General features: G+C 52.6%; 2 protein-coding genes across 4 annotated transcripts; one reads left to right on the top strand and one right to left on the bottom strand.

Annotated features, from left to right (window-relative positions):
• The first annotated feature begins 82 nt into the window (after nucleotides 1–82).
• RPL35 (ribosomal protein L35) lies at nucleotides 83–9,295 on the top strand. Its single transcript, XM_082695604.1, has 5 exons — nucleotides 83–281; nucleotides 4,394–5,098; nucleotides 5,516–5,652; nucleotides 7,073–7,154; nucleotides 9,115–9,295. The coding sequence occupies exons 2-5, from the start codon at nucleotides 5,096–5,098 to the stop codon at nucleotides 9,262–9,264; spliced, it is 372 nt and encodes a 123-aa protein (XP_082551730.1). The 5' UTR covers nucleotides 83–281; nucleotides 4,394–5,095; the 3' UTR covers nucleotides 9,265–9,295.
• On the bottom strand, nucleotides 9,296–14,230 carry WDR38 (WD repeat domain 38). 3 transcript variants are annotated; one of them, XM_082695592.1, is made up of 9 exons: nucleotides 13,856–14,230; nucleotides 13,205–13,325; nucleotides 11,777–11,893; nucleotides 11,576–11,673; nucleotides 11,186–11,266; nucleotides 10,805–10,936; nucleotides 10,576–10,725; nucleotides 9,771–9,818; nucleotides 9,296–9,667 (listed from the first exon to the last, which is right to left on the bottom strand). In XM_082695592.1, exons 1-9 carry the CDS (start codon nucleotides 13,922–13,924, stop codon nucleotides 9,593–9,595), a joined length of 891 nt encoding a protein of 296 aa, XP_082551718.1. In that variant the 5' UTR covers nucleotides 13,925–14,230; the 3' UTR covers nucleotides 9,296–9,592. The 3 variants fall into 3 exon arrangements, with proteins under 3 accessions (XP_082551718.1, XP_082551717.1, XP_082551719.1); XM_082695591.1 differs by having other exon boundaries at nucleotides 9,296–9,818; XM_082695593.1 differs by lacking the exon at nucleotides 11,186–11,266 and having other exon boundaries at nucleotides 13,856–14,174.
• Nucleotides 14,231–14,473: the final 243 nt, after the last annotated feature.

The raw sequence follows: 14,473 nt of genomic DNA, 5'->3' as shown, positions 1-14,473 counted from the left end.
CCACTTCCGGGCTACGCCGGAACCGGAAGGGCCGGTGGGAGGGAGGGGCGGGGCCTGGGGGAGTGGCTGGAAGCGTTGGAGAATCCGCGGGATAATCGACCACACGGCGCGCAGTCGGACCCTCGTCTTTGGGGAGCCTCATGCTTGCGGTCTGAGGAGCGGGCACTCTGTCCCCGCGCAGACCGAGCATCGTGGACATCATAACTGCGCTCGGCTTCCCTCCTGAATCCGAGGAGCTCCCGGTACTGGAAGGGACCTGCGCGGACACAGCCGCGGACCCGGTGGGTCATCATTGCCCAGATGGAGGGTGCACGGGCCCCCAGGAAAAGGCTCCCGGCTCTGCTTGTCGAGTGCTGGGCAGACTTCTTTGAGAAAATAATCTTCGAGCTGAAGCCTGAGTAGTTCTTACAGCTCCAGGAGTGACGGGGTGAGGGACCCTAATTCTCGGATTTTAGGAAACTTGAACGCCACCACAGACCTCGGAGGAAGTTGCCTCTGCCTTGTACACAGTGACTTTGTTGTTAACGGACTGGGAAACTTTAAAGACGTTTAGAGTGTATCCAAAGTGCTGACAACACAAAATATTTGGTTTTGGACCCGCGAGTGTAGTGGTCACCTGGACCTGGCGGGTCGGGGGTCGGGGAGAGGAAGATGACCCTGTGATCACCGACCTAACGGAAGGGGCAAGGTCCTGGGGGTTAAGAAGTCAGTCCTGGCTGGAGAGGCATATCCTGGTGGGAAGCCAAATCCCCAGAGCATGAGACGGGGAAAGATGAGAGTGAGGGGACTAAGGGCAGAGTCAAGGACGACTCTAGTGCCAGGATTGAGTGCCTGGATAGTTGCTCGAGGGAATCTTTTTTTTTTTAAGAGTGAGTTTATTTATTTGACAGATGGAGATCACAAGTAGGCAGAAAGACAGGCAGAGAGAGAGAGGAGGAATTAGGCTCCCCGCTGAGCAGAAAGCCTGATGCAGGGCTGGATCCCAGGACCCTGAGATCATGACCTGAGCTGAAGGCAGAGGCTTAACCACTGAGCCACCCAGGCGCCCCAGCTCGAGGGATTGTTAATAGGCCTTAACCTTAGATTAAATTGGGTCTTTTTTTCATACAGTTGTACTTTTTTTTTTTTTTTTAAGATTTTGTTTTTAAGTAATCTCTACCTCCAGCGTTGGGCTGGAATTTACAGCCCCATGTTGGAGTCACTTGGTCTACTGACAGAGCCAGCCAGGTGCCCCTAATTGTACTTTGGCCTTTAATAAAGGCCAATAGTTACTGAAATATGACTCGTTTTTATTGTCCCCAATACTTTCCACTGAATTGTGTCTACAGATAAAAAAATATTGCCAGATTATGATGCTACCTAATCTTGGGGGCTAAAGATACAGACTCTTAGCTGGGAAGTAGGCGCTGAGTAAAAGTCTCAGGGGTCCTAGAAACAAAGCCCACCTGCCTTTCAGCTCCATTTCTTGAAAGAAATCTTTATGACTCAGGCAGGCTACAAGACAGCAGAAATTGATAATCCCCAGAACTTCCTGGTCAGAAGGAACTTTAAACCAGAAATGTTGGCACGCCAGCGTGGCTCAGTCAGTTAACCGGCTGGCTGCCTTTGGCTAAGGTTGGGATCCAGCCCTGCACTGGGCTCCCTGCTCTGCAGAGAGCCTGCTTCTCCCTCTCCCTCTGCTCACCGCTCTGCCTACTTGTGCTATCTATCAAATAAATAAATAAAATCTTTTAAAAAATAAAAAATAAATAAACCAGAAATACCCATTTTACAACTAAGGATATAGCCTGTTCTAGTGAAAGCAATAATGACCCTACTTATGACTGTGGATCTCCCAGCCATGGAGGCAGAATTTTAAATGTCTTTGTCAGGGATGACTGCATGCTGAGGGTAATAAAATCACATAGTGCCTGGCAGTACATTAGATAAAATGGTCAGAGAGGTCTCTGAGGGGTACCTGGGTGGCTCAGTGGGTTAAGCCTCTTCCTTCAGCTCAGGTCATAATCTCAGGGTCCTGGGTTTGAGCCCCGCGTCGGGCTCTCTGCTCAGCGGAGAGCCTGTTTCCCCCTCTCTCTGCCTGCCTCTGCCTGCTTGTGATCTTTGTCTGTCAAATAAATAATAAAATCTTAAAAAGAGAGAGAGAGTTCCCTGAGGAGGTGACAGTGATCAGGGACCTGAAAGAAGCGAAGGAGGGAGCCAAGCAAAAGCCCAGAGATTGGGCTGACCTGGTATATTCACGAGACAGAAAGGTCATCCTGGAGTGCAAGAGTGAAAAGAGATGAGATGGAAGTGGGGTATAAAGAGGATGCTGTAAGGTTTTGTAGGCTGAGGAAAGGATGTGGTCTACCTCATGGGACAACACTGGAAATTCCAGGCAGTGGCATGAACTGACTTAAGTTTGAAAAGGGTCCCTTTAACAGCTGTCTTGAGAATATATGAGAATATAAGCCAATAGTAGAGAGACAGTTTAAAAGGTAACACCAGGGGCGCCTGGGTGGCTCAGTGGGTTAAAGCCTCTGCTTTCGGCTCGGGTCATGATCTCAGGGTCCTGGGATCGAGCCCCGCATCGGGCTCTCTGCTCCGCGGGAAGCCTGCTTCCTCCTCTCTCTGCCTGCCTCTCTGCTTACCTGTGATTTCTCTCTGTCAAATGAATAAATAAAATCTTAAAAAAAAAAAAAAATAAAAGGTAACACCAGGGGGCGCCTGGGTGGCTCAGCGGGTTAAAGCTTCTGTCTTGGCTCAGGTCATGATCCCGGGGTTTGAGGATCGAGCCCCGCATCGGGCTCTCTGCTCCGCGGGGAGCCTGCTTCCTCCTCTGTCTCTGCCTGTTTCTCTGCCTACTTGTGATCTCTGTCTGTCAAATAAATAAATAAAATCTTTAAAAAAATAAAAGGTGGGGCGCCTGGGTGGCTCAGTGGGTTAAGCCACTGCCTTCGGCTCAGGTCATGATCTCGGGGTCCTGGGATCGAGTCCCGCATGGGGCTCTCTGCTCAGCAGGGGTCCTGCTTCCCTTCATCTCTCTCTGCCTGCCTCTCTGCCTGCTTGTGATCTCTCTCTCTGTCAAATAAATAAATAAAATATTTAAAAAAAATAAAAATAAAAAAATAAAATAAAATAAAAAAATAAAAGGTAACACCAGGAATGCTTGGGTGGCTCAGTTGGTTAAGCAGCTGCCTTCTGCTTGGGTCATGATGCCAGGGTCCTGGGATCGAGTCCCACATCAGGCTCAGCGGGGAGCATGATTCTCCCTCTGCCATCTGCTCCCCCTGCTTCTGGGCTCTCTCTCTGACAAATAAAATCTTTAAAAAAAATAAATAAAAGATGACATCAGTCTAGGTGACAGGCAATGAATGATAGCTTAGGCCAGGCAATTGGCATTAAGAGTGGCGGGAATATGTTATTTTGAAAGTAGAGGTTGCAGAATTTACTGGTGTGCTGGCTATGGCATTGTGAGAGAAAACAGGAGCCACAGATAACTTCCAAGTTCAGAAAGATGTGCACAGTCATTAGCTCTAAAAGAACTATAAACATTTGGAAAGTATGACAGCAAAGTCTCTGCACCATTCAACTTCCTTTTAAGACTAATCCATGCCAGGATTGCCCTCTGTCTGCCCTCTCTTCCCCATACCCATCCACTTCTTCGAAGCCTGCCTCACCATGGTCTGTAGCAAGGCTCATTAATTCATTCATCCAACAAGCATCCATGTGTTGGGCCTGGAAACTAGATAAATAAATCAGATGTCAGCCATGGATCTACCAGGGAACTTCCAGACTGGCTGTGGAGACAGACACATAAATATTTAACTCAGGATATTTGGGGCTAAAGAGAGGATTGCCCGGAAAGCTTAGGACCTGGGGCACTTGGCCAGCTCAGATGGAAGGGCACTACTCTTGATCTCAGGGTCGAGAGTTTGAGCGCTATGAAAGATGAAGAAATTACTAAGAATAAACAAAGGACAACAAAAGAAAAAGTATGGGACGAAAGGGAAGTAGTATCCCGATTTAGTCCGATGGGCTAAGTCCCATTTATAGAGCCCCATAAGGGAATGGAAGGCTTACTGGAACTTGACAGCAACAAGGGGGCAACCTGGCTTTCACTAAGCTCTAAGAGGTGTTGGTGCATCTTTGTTTACAGCAATGAAGTGACACTAGAGAGATTCGTGCTTGCTGGTTGAGGCAACAATGAAACTGCTCAGTCAGAAAGCCTGAACACCTTCCCTGCTTTGTGAATTTCCCTTTAACTTTCAGCGTTCATTCCGCTGGGTACATTATGAACTCAAGTGTTCCTTCCACTGGGTGCATTAATACCAATGATCTTTTGAGTGACTGTTCTACATTAGATCTTGTGCTCAGTTTTACGTGGTCCTAATCCTCAAAAATACCCGTTTCACAGGTGAGAAAACTGAGACTCAGAAAGGGGAAGGGATTTGCCAAGAGTCTCCGCGAGCAAGCACTAGGCAGCAGAGCAAAAATTTGAAACTGGAACGGTTTCACTAAAACAAAGGCTCTGAATGCTCTTTCCCCTGCCACAAGCTGCCTCCACTAGAACGGTTTATGGAGTTGGAGGTACAGCTGTCTGATCCTGCCTCTCCCCGCCCACTTCGGATTTTAAAAATTCTTCCAAGGTAAAAGCCATGTTAATTCATCTTTGAAAACCCTCAACCCTCATCCCCTCCACCCCTCGGGTACTGGCGCCCAGCTCAGAGCAGCAGACTGCGCATCCTGCAAGGTCTACCGAATGAATGAATGAACGAGTAAAGGACTAAAGGGAGGAATTCGAGTCCTCACTGTGCCATCTCCAGTAAGCAGCCGGTCACCCGGGCCTCGGTTTCCCCAAGCGCTCTGCTCAGGAGACGAGGCCGACCAGGAGAATCGCAGACGCGGCGCTCCTCCGGGCGGGGCTAAACCGGCTGTACCCAGGCGCTCCCGGAGGCGAGGCGTGTGGAGGCGTCGGGGGCGGAGCTAGGGTTCCCTCGCTGCGGGGCCATTGGCCGCGTCCGCAGCCACCCGGCAGTAGTCGTGGAGGTCAGCCCCGCCCCTTCCTCTTTCCCTCGGCCTCTTTCCGGCGGCGGCGGCTGCGGCAGATCGTGCAGAAATGGTGAGGGCGGTGGAATCGGGTGCCATCCGCACGCTGTGGGGCTCGGGTCCTGGGGTGGGAAGCTCGAGGTGAGCACTGGGGTCCCATCTGCCAGCCGGGCTTGTAAGGCGCCGTGCGGAGTGGTCTCATGCCGCCACAGCCGGTCTCCCGCCCTCTCCCCTTGCTGAGTTGGGCCCGCGCTCCCGGCGCCTCCGTCTTCCAGTCTGCGGAATGGGGGTAGCGACTCAGCCTCGCTGCAGACCTGGGTGAAAGCGGGCCCGCCGGGGCGTCGGTCACCCTGCCCAAGGCACGGCCTCGGCGAGGGAAGCTGGCCCTGGCGCGCCCTCCTGGGTTTGTCGGGCTAGGGAGGGTGGCCGCTGAGGAGGGGGAGGCGGCCCTATTGGGTGGTGTTTGATCCACACCTGTACTTGCTTTCAGGCCAAGATTAAGGCTCGAGACCTTCGCGGCAAGAAGAAGGAGGAGCTGCTTAAACAGCTGGAAGACCTGAAGGTGGAGCTGTCCCAGCTGCGCGTCGCCAAAGTGACAGGCGGCGCGGCTTCCAAGCTCTCCAAGATGTGAGTGAAGGCCGGTTCTCTGGGTGTGGGGCACACCCGTTCACCCGAAGCATGTGTGGGTTTTCGAGGCTGTCCAGAGACAGCGTCCGATTAGGTGATCGTTGAACGGACGCGTGGGTAGGAATGTCATGCCGGTCCTACCAGCCTCCCCAGGCTCCCCTTGCCCGCACCCAGCCGCGTGGGACACCGCTGTCTGATGGACCTCTTGTCTGCCGTGGACCATTTTGCCCTTCTGCCTGGAAGGTAGCTCAGCTTCTCTGTGACGGGCGAAGGAACAGATTGTCCCTCCAGACCCTTTTTCAGGCTGCCTGGAAAAATCTACCTGGACCCTTTTTTAATCACTTTCCACCAGCACTTGATTTTTTTCCTCCTCACTTGGTAGGTGGCTGCGTTGCGCCCACCCCTCCCTTGAGTTGTAGTTAACTTACTTGTGGGACTCCTGGGTGGCTCAGTGGCTTAAAGTCTGCCTTCCCCTCAGGTCATGATCCCAGGGTCCTGGAATCAAGCCCCGCATGGGGCTCTCTGCTCAGCAGGGAGCCTCCTCTCCCCACCCAACACCACCCACCCCCACCCCCCGCTTGCTTCTTTGCCTACTTGTGATCTCTGTCAGTAAAGAAATAAAATCCTTAAAAAAAAAAAAGAATCAGGGCTTGTGAAAGGGATGTGGGTTTGGAAACTGCTGAACTGAGCACACATTTTCTTTTGCCACATCCTACCTAACATGTGCTGCCTCACCACCCAGTTTTTGTTTTGTTCTGTTTTGTGTTCATCTTCTATAAAATGGGCCCCCAACAACCGATCTGTGGTGCTGGGAGGGGGTTGGATGAGTTGGGGAACGCACAGGTTGCGTGCTGAATGCGGACTGTGTTTACCAGCTGTGTAACCCAGTGGCCCTCCCTCATCCCCCACCAAGCCCCCAGTTCAGCATGACTGCCAGCCTGTTCCTGTGTTCCTCCTTTCCCCTCATTGCGTTTCTACAATGTCAAACGTCTTGTTTTTCCCTCCCAAGTGGCTCCTCCTATGACTCCTGAGTCTGGTCACACAGTTTGTGGCAGGATTTCCCTTAGCTTATTCAGGTCGGCACCGGTTAGGTCTTCATAGCTTTGAGTCTGTGTGGCCTGGGGTGGAAGATCTTTCTTGATCTACCCTCCACTTCTCAATGAATACTTAATATATTCTCAGAACCCTTTCCTGTCCTACTTGTCCCTACTTGTAAGATGCCCACCTCCTAGAGTCTTCGGGCCTTAACCCCCAAACACAGGGTTAGGTACCTCCTGGGTGATAATGGATGAGCTGGTGGGGAATCCCCCTGCCTTACGACATATGGTCAGGTCCTGAATAAGATGCCTTGGAAAGGGGGGCGGGGGGCAGCAGCATTCTATGTCTCCACCACCTTCACTGATGTCTCTGTGTTTTGCAGCCGAGTTGTTCGCAAATCCATCGCCCGTGTTCTCACAGTCATCAACCAGACGCAGAAAGAGAACCTCAGGAAATTTTACAAGGTGAGTCTGGGCTGGGGGAGTTAGATGCTTAGCTGCAGGCAGCAAAGTTTCAGCCCTCCCTTGTCCAGAAGGGTAGTATAAAGAGATTCTGCTGGGGTGCATGGGAATGGGCTTTTTTGCTTCTTAACCAGCGTCTTGCCACTGGCATGGCTCGCAGACTGCGTCTCCTCAGGGCTGCAGTTTTCAGGATATCAACAGTGTGGTAAGAGTCTGGCTGGAGCTTTGGGTTTGGAATTCATCCTCACCAGCTGAGTGGGTTTGGGCAGTCTGTGAGGATTGCCTTTAAATGTTTCAAATTATTTTACCATCACTGTCTCAGTCACTTTCAAGCGCCTGATACTCTCATTTTTCAGATGGGACCTCAAGGTGTAGAGAGGTTAAATTGCCCAGAGTCACCTATAGTTAATGGAGTGATTGGGTCAGTGTTACAAACCATGTCTTAGGGAGGGGTGGATTGAGTGCTTCTGGGAGATTTTTATGACCATTTTCTGATCTTGTCCATAATACTGGTGTTACCAAGGCTTAAGTAGTGAAGCAGAACCAGTGAGAGACTTCATATGTGTGAATACACGCATCTGATTTATTACAAAGAATTGGCCTTTGTGATTTTGGGGGCTAGCTAATAAGCCCAGAATCAGTAGGCCTGGCTGTCAGGAAGGGAAGTTCATGGCAGGCGAGGACTAAGAAGACACAGGTTGAAGCTGCTCTTCTCAGGTGGGATTTCTTGGGGGAGAACCTCTGCCCTGCATTAAAGGCCTTTGAGCTGATCGAAACAAGCCTGCTAAATCACCCAGGATAGTCTCTCTTAAAAGTCGGTTGATTTAGGGGCATTGAGTACATCTGCAAAATGGCTTCATGTCAAAATCCCAGTTAGTGTTTGACTAGCTGGAGGCTTTCACTTGTCAAAAAAAGCCACCGTGTTGGGCCTAGGTTAGCTGCCTGGGGGACTCTAGCATGTACTGTTGGGCTGGGGGAGTGCCGTCATCCCTGGATGTGTATATATTTGCGGGAGCGTCTTTCTGAGAATTGGGCTTGAAACTCTGATCAGGCTCTGTGGGCACCACAGAAGTGGTCGTCAGGAAAAATTGTCTTCTTCCAGTGAGTGCAGCCCCTGCCAGGCAGCACTCAGGGCCATAAAGATGAGGCCTCTGCCCTCTGGTAGTTCTGTCCCATAGACTTTCTGCGGTGCTTGAAATGCTCTGTGTCTGCACCATCCGGTACAGTAACCTCTGGCGACACACGGCTGTGGTGGCTGAAGACCTGGGTTTGTAATGTAGATCGTAGGTGTGGCTAGTGCCTGGTCTGGTGGATAGCAGAGTTCGGAGGGCTCAGTCTGAAATGGATGAGGCCCTTGCCTGTGCTGCCAATAATGGGGATATGGGTGGACAAAGACTTAGCCTCCAAACCTCCACTTCAGAGCTTACCCTCATCTGTGCAGCTGGTTTCTGCAGCTCTCTGCCTGAGGCTGTCACCCCTGTCCTGCGCCTCCCTCTCTGAGCTATTGGCAGTTTCCAGAAAGCACCTGAGCTGCCATCCCTTGGAGCTTTTATGCACGCTGTTTTCTCCCTCTTGGAAGTGGTATTAACCAAGTTGCTTGATTTCCAGGCTGTTGCTTGTCATTAGCTGAAACCTTAATCTCTTTCCTCCTCCCCAGTGGTGGGCCCCCCCTTTAGCTGTTCAGTCTTTCCCACTGGGCTGGGAGCTCCTTGAGCAGGGACCAGGTCTGATTCACACTAGGGCAGTTCCCCCTACAGGGTCTCAGTCCCCTGCTGCGCTGGGTGTACCACACCTCCTTACACTCAGGTCTACACTCCGCACCCCAGTGGCCTCCCTCAGTCACTTCCAGCATCCTCCCCATGCCCCCCAGCAGCTCAGTTCCAGCCTTAGGGGGCTTCCTTTGCTGCCACAGTAGCTCCTAAACCCTGGTGCTCAGACTCCCCCCTGCTCTCCGGTCACCCAGGGTAAGAAGTACAAGCCCCTGGATCTGCGGCCCAAGAAGACGCGTGCCATGCGCCGGCGGCTGAACAAGCACGAGGAGAACCTGAAGACCAAGAAGCAACAGCGGAAGGAGCGGCTATACCCGCTGCGGAAATACGCGGTCAAAGCCTGAGCACTGGCGCCAATAAAACAGACAAACTGGCTGGTGTTGCTTTTGTGTTTGCGGGCGTTTTGAGTAACCATGCGGGAGAGGTGGGCTGCTGTGCCCCGGTGTGGGGCCATGACAGTCCTGGCCGCGGGGATCTGGTGGGGGCTCCGTTGTGGTTGGTTTGGGGGCTGTGGTGTGGAAGTGCGCTCACGGTCCTTTCATGAGTTCATTCCGCCAGGTTGCGTGTGCCCCAGCAGGGAGAGGCAGGCTTGAGATCTGAGAGCCATCTGTGGTGATGTTCCATCCCAGAGGCTCTGCATGATTTGCTAGAGCAGTGCGTTCGGCGTCTTGCTTAGTCAGCAGCTCCGGACACTAAGAGTTTCCCATCTGGGGTGAATGCACAAGCATGGGCCACATCCAGGACCCCCTGCAGAAAGCATTTCACTTTCAGGGTACATGTCCTGCCTGCCCCCAGCCTCCCCTGGCAGGCCTTTTACTGCACCTTTGGGTGCTATGCCCACAGGCCTTACCTTCAGGGTCTCAATGCATTTTCCTGTGTTGCAGTCCCAGACTTTGACCTGGAAATAAAAACAAGCAGAAGGGTGGGGAGACCTCACCCTGTAAGTCTGACGTCCTTGAAATCACTTTGGGGTGAGTCCGAGCCAACCTCTTAACCTTTTTGGCATGGGTTTTGTTCTCCGAGGTGTATTTAACATGCTCAGCATAATATCTGATGTAAAAATTCAGGGCAATGCGGTTTTCTTTTCCCTGAAGCTGTGATGAGTCTTAAAAATGTCAGTGCCAGGGGCAGCTGGGTGGTACAGTTGGTCAAGCCTTTGATTCTTGGTTTTGGCTCAGGTCATGATCTCAGTCATGAGTTTGAGCTCTGCATTGGGCTGAGAGCAGGGAGTCTGCTTAAGATATTCTCTGTCTCTCCCTTAGCTTCCGCCCCTCCCTACTCCCATACACACTCTCAAAGGGGACAGGCACCAGGGTGGCTTAGTGTGTTAAGCAACTGCCCCTTGGCTCAGGTCATGATCCCAGGAACAGGCCCCGCATTGGCCTTCTTCTCAGTGTGAGCAATCTGCTTCTCCCTTAGGGCACTCTCAAAATCTCTAAAAAAAGAAAAAGTCATTGCCACTAGCATTTGGGCCAGCACAGACCTTGGTGCCAGGCAATAGGTACAGAGGAGGTTGGCAGCTGGGTTCTGCTTGTGGAACCCTCCCATTTAGGGCAAATAGGATATGGACATTTCTAAAGTGCTGAGGGTTTTGCTAACGGAAGATGTTGGCATAGGAGTTTGCCGGGAGGGTGGGCCAGGTGGGCTGGGCTTACCGTGCGGGAGTAGCCAGCACTGGCCAGCTGTGACTCATCCGGGGAGAAAGCTATGCTCTTCACCCAGGTAACATGGCCCTTGAGCTGAACAAGCAGGCTTCTGGTAGAGGGCTTCCAGATGTGGATAGTCTTATCCCAGGAGCCAGAAGCCTGGACAGCAGACAGCTCTAAGCCCATGGGTCTGGAGCCAGCAGGGGACCAGCCCAGAACCCAGGGAAACCCAGCTCACCAGGAGGCCGGATGCCGAGTAGCACAGGCAGCTGATGTTACCACTGTGGCCCTCCAGCTCGTGGGGGAATATCACCGGGGTCTCCATCCGCAGGTCCCAGATGCAAATAGTGGAGTCCCAGGAGCCAGTGGCCTGCAGACATCTGCTGTGAGCATGAACCAGCTAACCCGTGCCCGCCATTGTGGTTCCTAGCTAGCCAGACTCCGAGAAAGCAGGCATTCTGAGCCGGGGTGAATTTCCCATCTTACAGATGAGGAAACGGGCTCAGAAGAGCAGTCACTCAAGGTCTGGGATTCTAACCACAGCTCAGCCCCAGGTGGGAAAGTGGGTATGGGTTCCAGGTTCCTTGAGGTGGGCTCAGGCAGAGGTGGTGTGGCTCACCAGGAAGTCTGAGCTGGGTGCGAAGTCACTGCTCTGGATGGCGTCTTGGTGCCCTCCCAAGTGGCGCAGCATCTGGCCAGACTGCAGGAGAGAGCCCTGAGCTTTGGAGGACAGCCCAGAAGTCTTGTACCAGATTCTAGGCCTCAGATGGGTCAGATCAGGCCCTCCTTGCGAGCTGCATGGGTAAGGTGATGACACAGGGTCTGGGGAGACTACCTGAGCCTTGACAGGAGAGGATAGACCAGGCCAGGTCAACCTCATGGGGAGATGGATTGCCAGCTGTGGGCATGGGCAGTAGGGAAGATGGAACAACCTTTCTGGGGCCACTGTTGGGGGTGGGGTGTGTCTCCTCCTGGTCCCAGGTCCTGCTCTGGCCACGCTTCCACACACCTGCACTTCCCAGAGCATCACCCGCTTGTCCCAGCCACCTGATGCCAGCTGCTTTGAGTCAGGGCTGAAGCTGACCGTCTCCACACTCCGCTGGTGACCTGCAGATGCGAAGTTGGAGAGGGGTCATGGTGGAATAGGACACAGCAAGATCTAAAAAGGAACCCAGGCCTGGCTGCTTGGCTCCTGTCCCATCCCGCTTACCCTTTAGGACATGCAGACACCTAGCTTCTGCTGCATCCCACAGGCGGATGGTACAGTCACAAGAGGTAGTGGCAAAAAGGCGGCCATCAGGGGAGAAGCGGCAGAACTTCACAGGACCTGGGTAAGCAGCCATGGTCAGGGAACAGGGTGCTGCCCTCCACTTCCAGCCCTTGCTGGCCAGCCCCTGCTAATTTCTCCCAGCCTTGTCACCTGCTTGCGTTCTCACTCCCTTCTAACCCTCTCACCCTTCAGCTATCTGGCAAGCCAAGCTTCCATGGCTTCACCTGGAACACCCCAACCCTAATTTGCACATTTGTAAAATCAATACCAAAAGCAAATGCAGACACTTCCCAGTAACTTTTTGAGAGCCCACCCTGGGTTCAGAGTTCTAGCACTGGACTTCCAATATTATTAGCATTAGGCAGTCTGCCCTGTAATCACCAGATTTCTTTCTTGTCTCAATAATAATTACAGTAGTTATATCTACTAGGTCCTTACTGGGTGCTAGGCACTTCGCTTGAATTATCTCATCCCATAGGGTAGCAACTATCTCTAAAGAGAAGAAAATGGAGGCTCAAGTGACACAACTTATGATCACAGTCAAAAAAGTAGTTTAACATAGATGAAACCTTGAAGGACATTATGCCAAGTGAAGTAAGCAAGTCACAAAGAGAAATACTGTATGATTCCACTTACACAAGGTACCTAGAGTAAATTCATTGAGAAAGCATGGTGGTTGCCAGGGTCTAAAACAAGGGAGGTAATGGGGAGTTTAATGGGTATAAAGTTTACAGTTTGCAAGATAAAGAGTTCTGGAGACCAGTTACATAATGAGCATACTTAACACTACTGAACTGTGCATTTAAGAATGGTGAAGACAGTAAATATGTATATTTTTAAACAATTTTTAGAACAATAGTAGAGTTGGGACACCTGGCTGGCTCAATCAGTAGAGCATGTGACTCTTGACCTCAGGGTCATGTGTTCCAGCCCCATGTTGGGTGTAGAGATTAAAAAATTAAAAACAGGGCGCCAGGGTGGCTCAGTGGGTTAAGCCGCTGCCTTCGGCTCAGGTCATGATCTTGGGGTCCTGGGATCGAGTCTCAGCAGGGAGCCTGCTTCCCTCTATCTCTCTTTCTCTCTCTCTCTGCCTGCCTCTCTGTCTACTTGTGATCTCTGTCAACTAAATAAATAAAATCTTTTAAAAAAAATTAAAAACAAAAACAGTAGTAGGATCTGAGTCCAGGTCTGTTGGCATCAAAGTTCCCAGGGAGCATGTTCTGTGTCCTTTCTCTACTGCTCCAGCCCTGCCCAGACTGTCTTGTCTGGATGCCCAGGTCAGATGTCAGAGGTCACGGTCATAGGCTCTACAGAATGCCAGACAGAACCACAGGCCTTCGTGTCCACATCCAGCCTGAGGAGCCCCACCTGTGTGGCCACTCAGCCTCCATAGCAGCTGCCCGCTGTGGGTCTCCCAGCCATACACACAGCCATCCTCAGATGCTGTCAGCAGCCTCTGGCCATCCGGAGAGAAGGCGGAGGAGTTGACCTGGAAGGAGAGCACAGAAGTAGCTCCAGCCTGGGGCAAGAAACACCTGTCAGTTTACCCTGACCTTAGACTCCAGGAACAGCCCCAAACACTGCCCCAGGAACCCCAGGTGGGAGCTTGGACTTCAGGCTTCCCTCTACAACCACAGCCCAGAATGCCAGAACCACTCTTGCAATCCGAGGCAAGAACTTGGAGCCCTCTCTAGAATTCTGTAAAACCTGAGCCTGCAGCTCAGAGCCCTCATTGAAGGTAGAGGCTGGAGCCTTTTCTAGGAGTAGAGCCTAACACCCCAGAGCCAAGAGCCCATTCTAGAGATGGAGCCTAGACCTAGGAGTTGAAGACCTACTCTAAACCATGGATTCACTTTAAAGCCAAAGTCAAAAAAACACTGGAGTCGGTCAAGCGTTTGAGCCCTCAAGAACCAGAGCTTAGAATCTGGAGCTGGGGGCCAGAGAACCCAAGGCAGAATCAGGAACCCTCTAAACCCAAAGACAGGAGCCGAGAGTCAGCAGAGCCCTACTGGACCTCACCTCCCCACGGTGCCGGCCGAAGAATTTCACTCTCTCCACGGCCAGCGGCCCTGGGGCCCCGCTGTTCATGGGCCCCAGGCCGCCGGGCCTGGTGGGCTGTCTCCCAGGCAGGCGCTGGTCCGGCCTGCAGCCCTCACTTGGGACAAGGTAGAGGGGATGGGAGAAGTTGTGTACAAGCGGTCTCCATGGCAATCAGGGCGGGGTGCGCAGCCGCCTCAGAGTCTCTGGGAAGCCAAAAGGACAGGTTGGGAGAGACGGCTCTCAGCTACTGGGAGGTGGGGCGCAGCGGACAGAACCTCCGGGCGGCCCGGATTAGGGACTTCCACGCCGGCCACCACCGCCGGCCGGACCTTGGGCAGCTCGGATCGCGGGGCCAGACGACGCGCACGGCGGCCGCTAGAGGGCATGCCAGCCCCAAACACCGCGCGCGCCTGAACCCGCGCACAGAGGCGAGTCATTCGCCCAGGGCTCCCAGACCCCTTTGAGAGAAGCCGGTTTCCCCATGTGCGCAATGGGGTTGTACATCCCCGTCCCCCAGGGACTGCAGGCTTGAGCCAAGGGCAAGGCCTGGCACGTGTGGTAGGTGCCCAGGAGAGCCCACCCTGGTGCCAGGACCTC

This window comes from Mustela nivalis (assembly GCF_964662115.1).
Source record: "Mustela nivalis genome assembly, chromosome: 13".
NCBI lineage: Eukaryota > Metazoa > Chordata > Mammalia > Carnivora > Mustelidae > Mustela > Mustela nivalis.
Note: the sequence above shows the minus strand (reverse complement) of the source record. Positions and strands in the feature narration are given on the sequence as shown.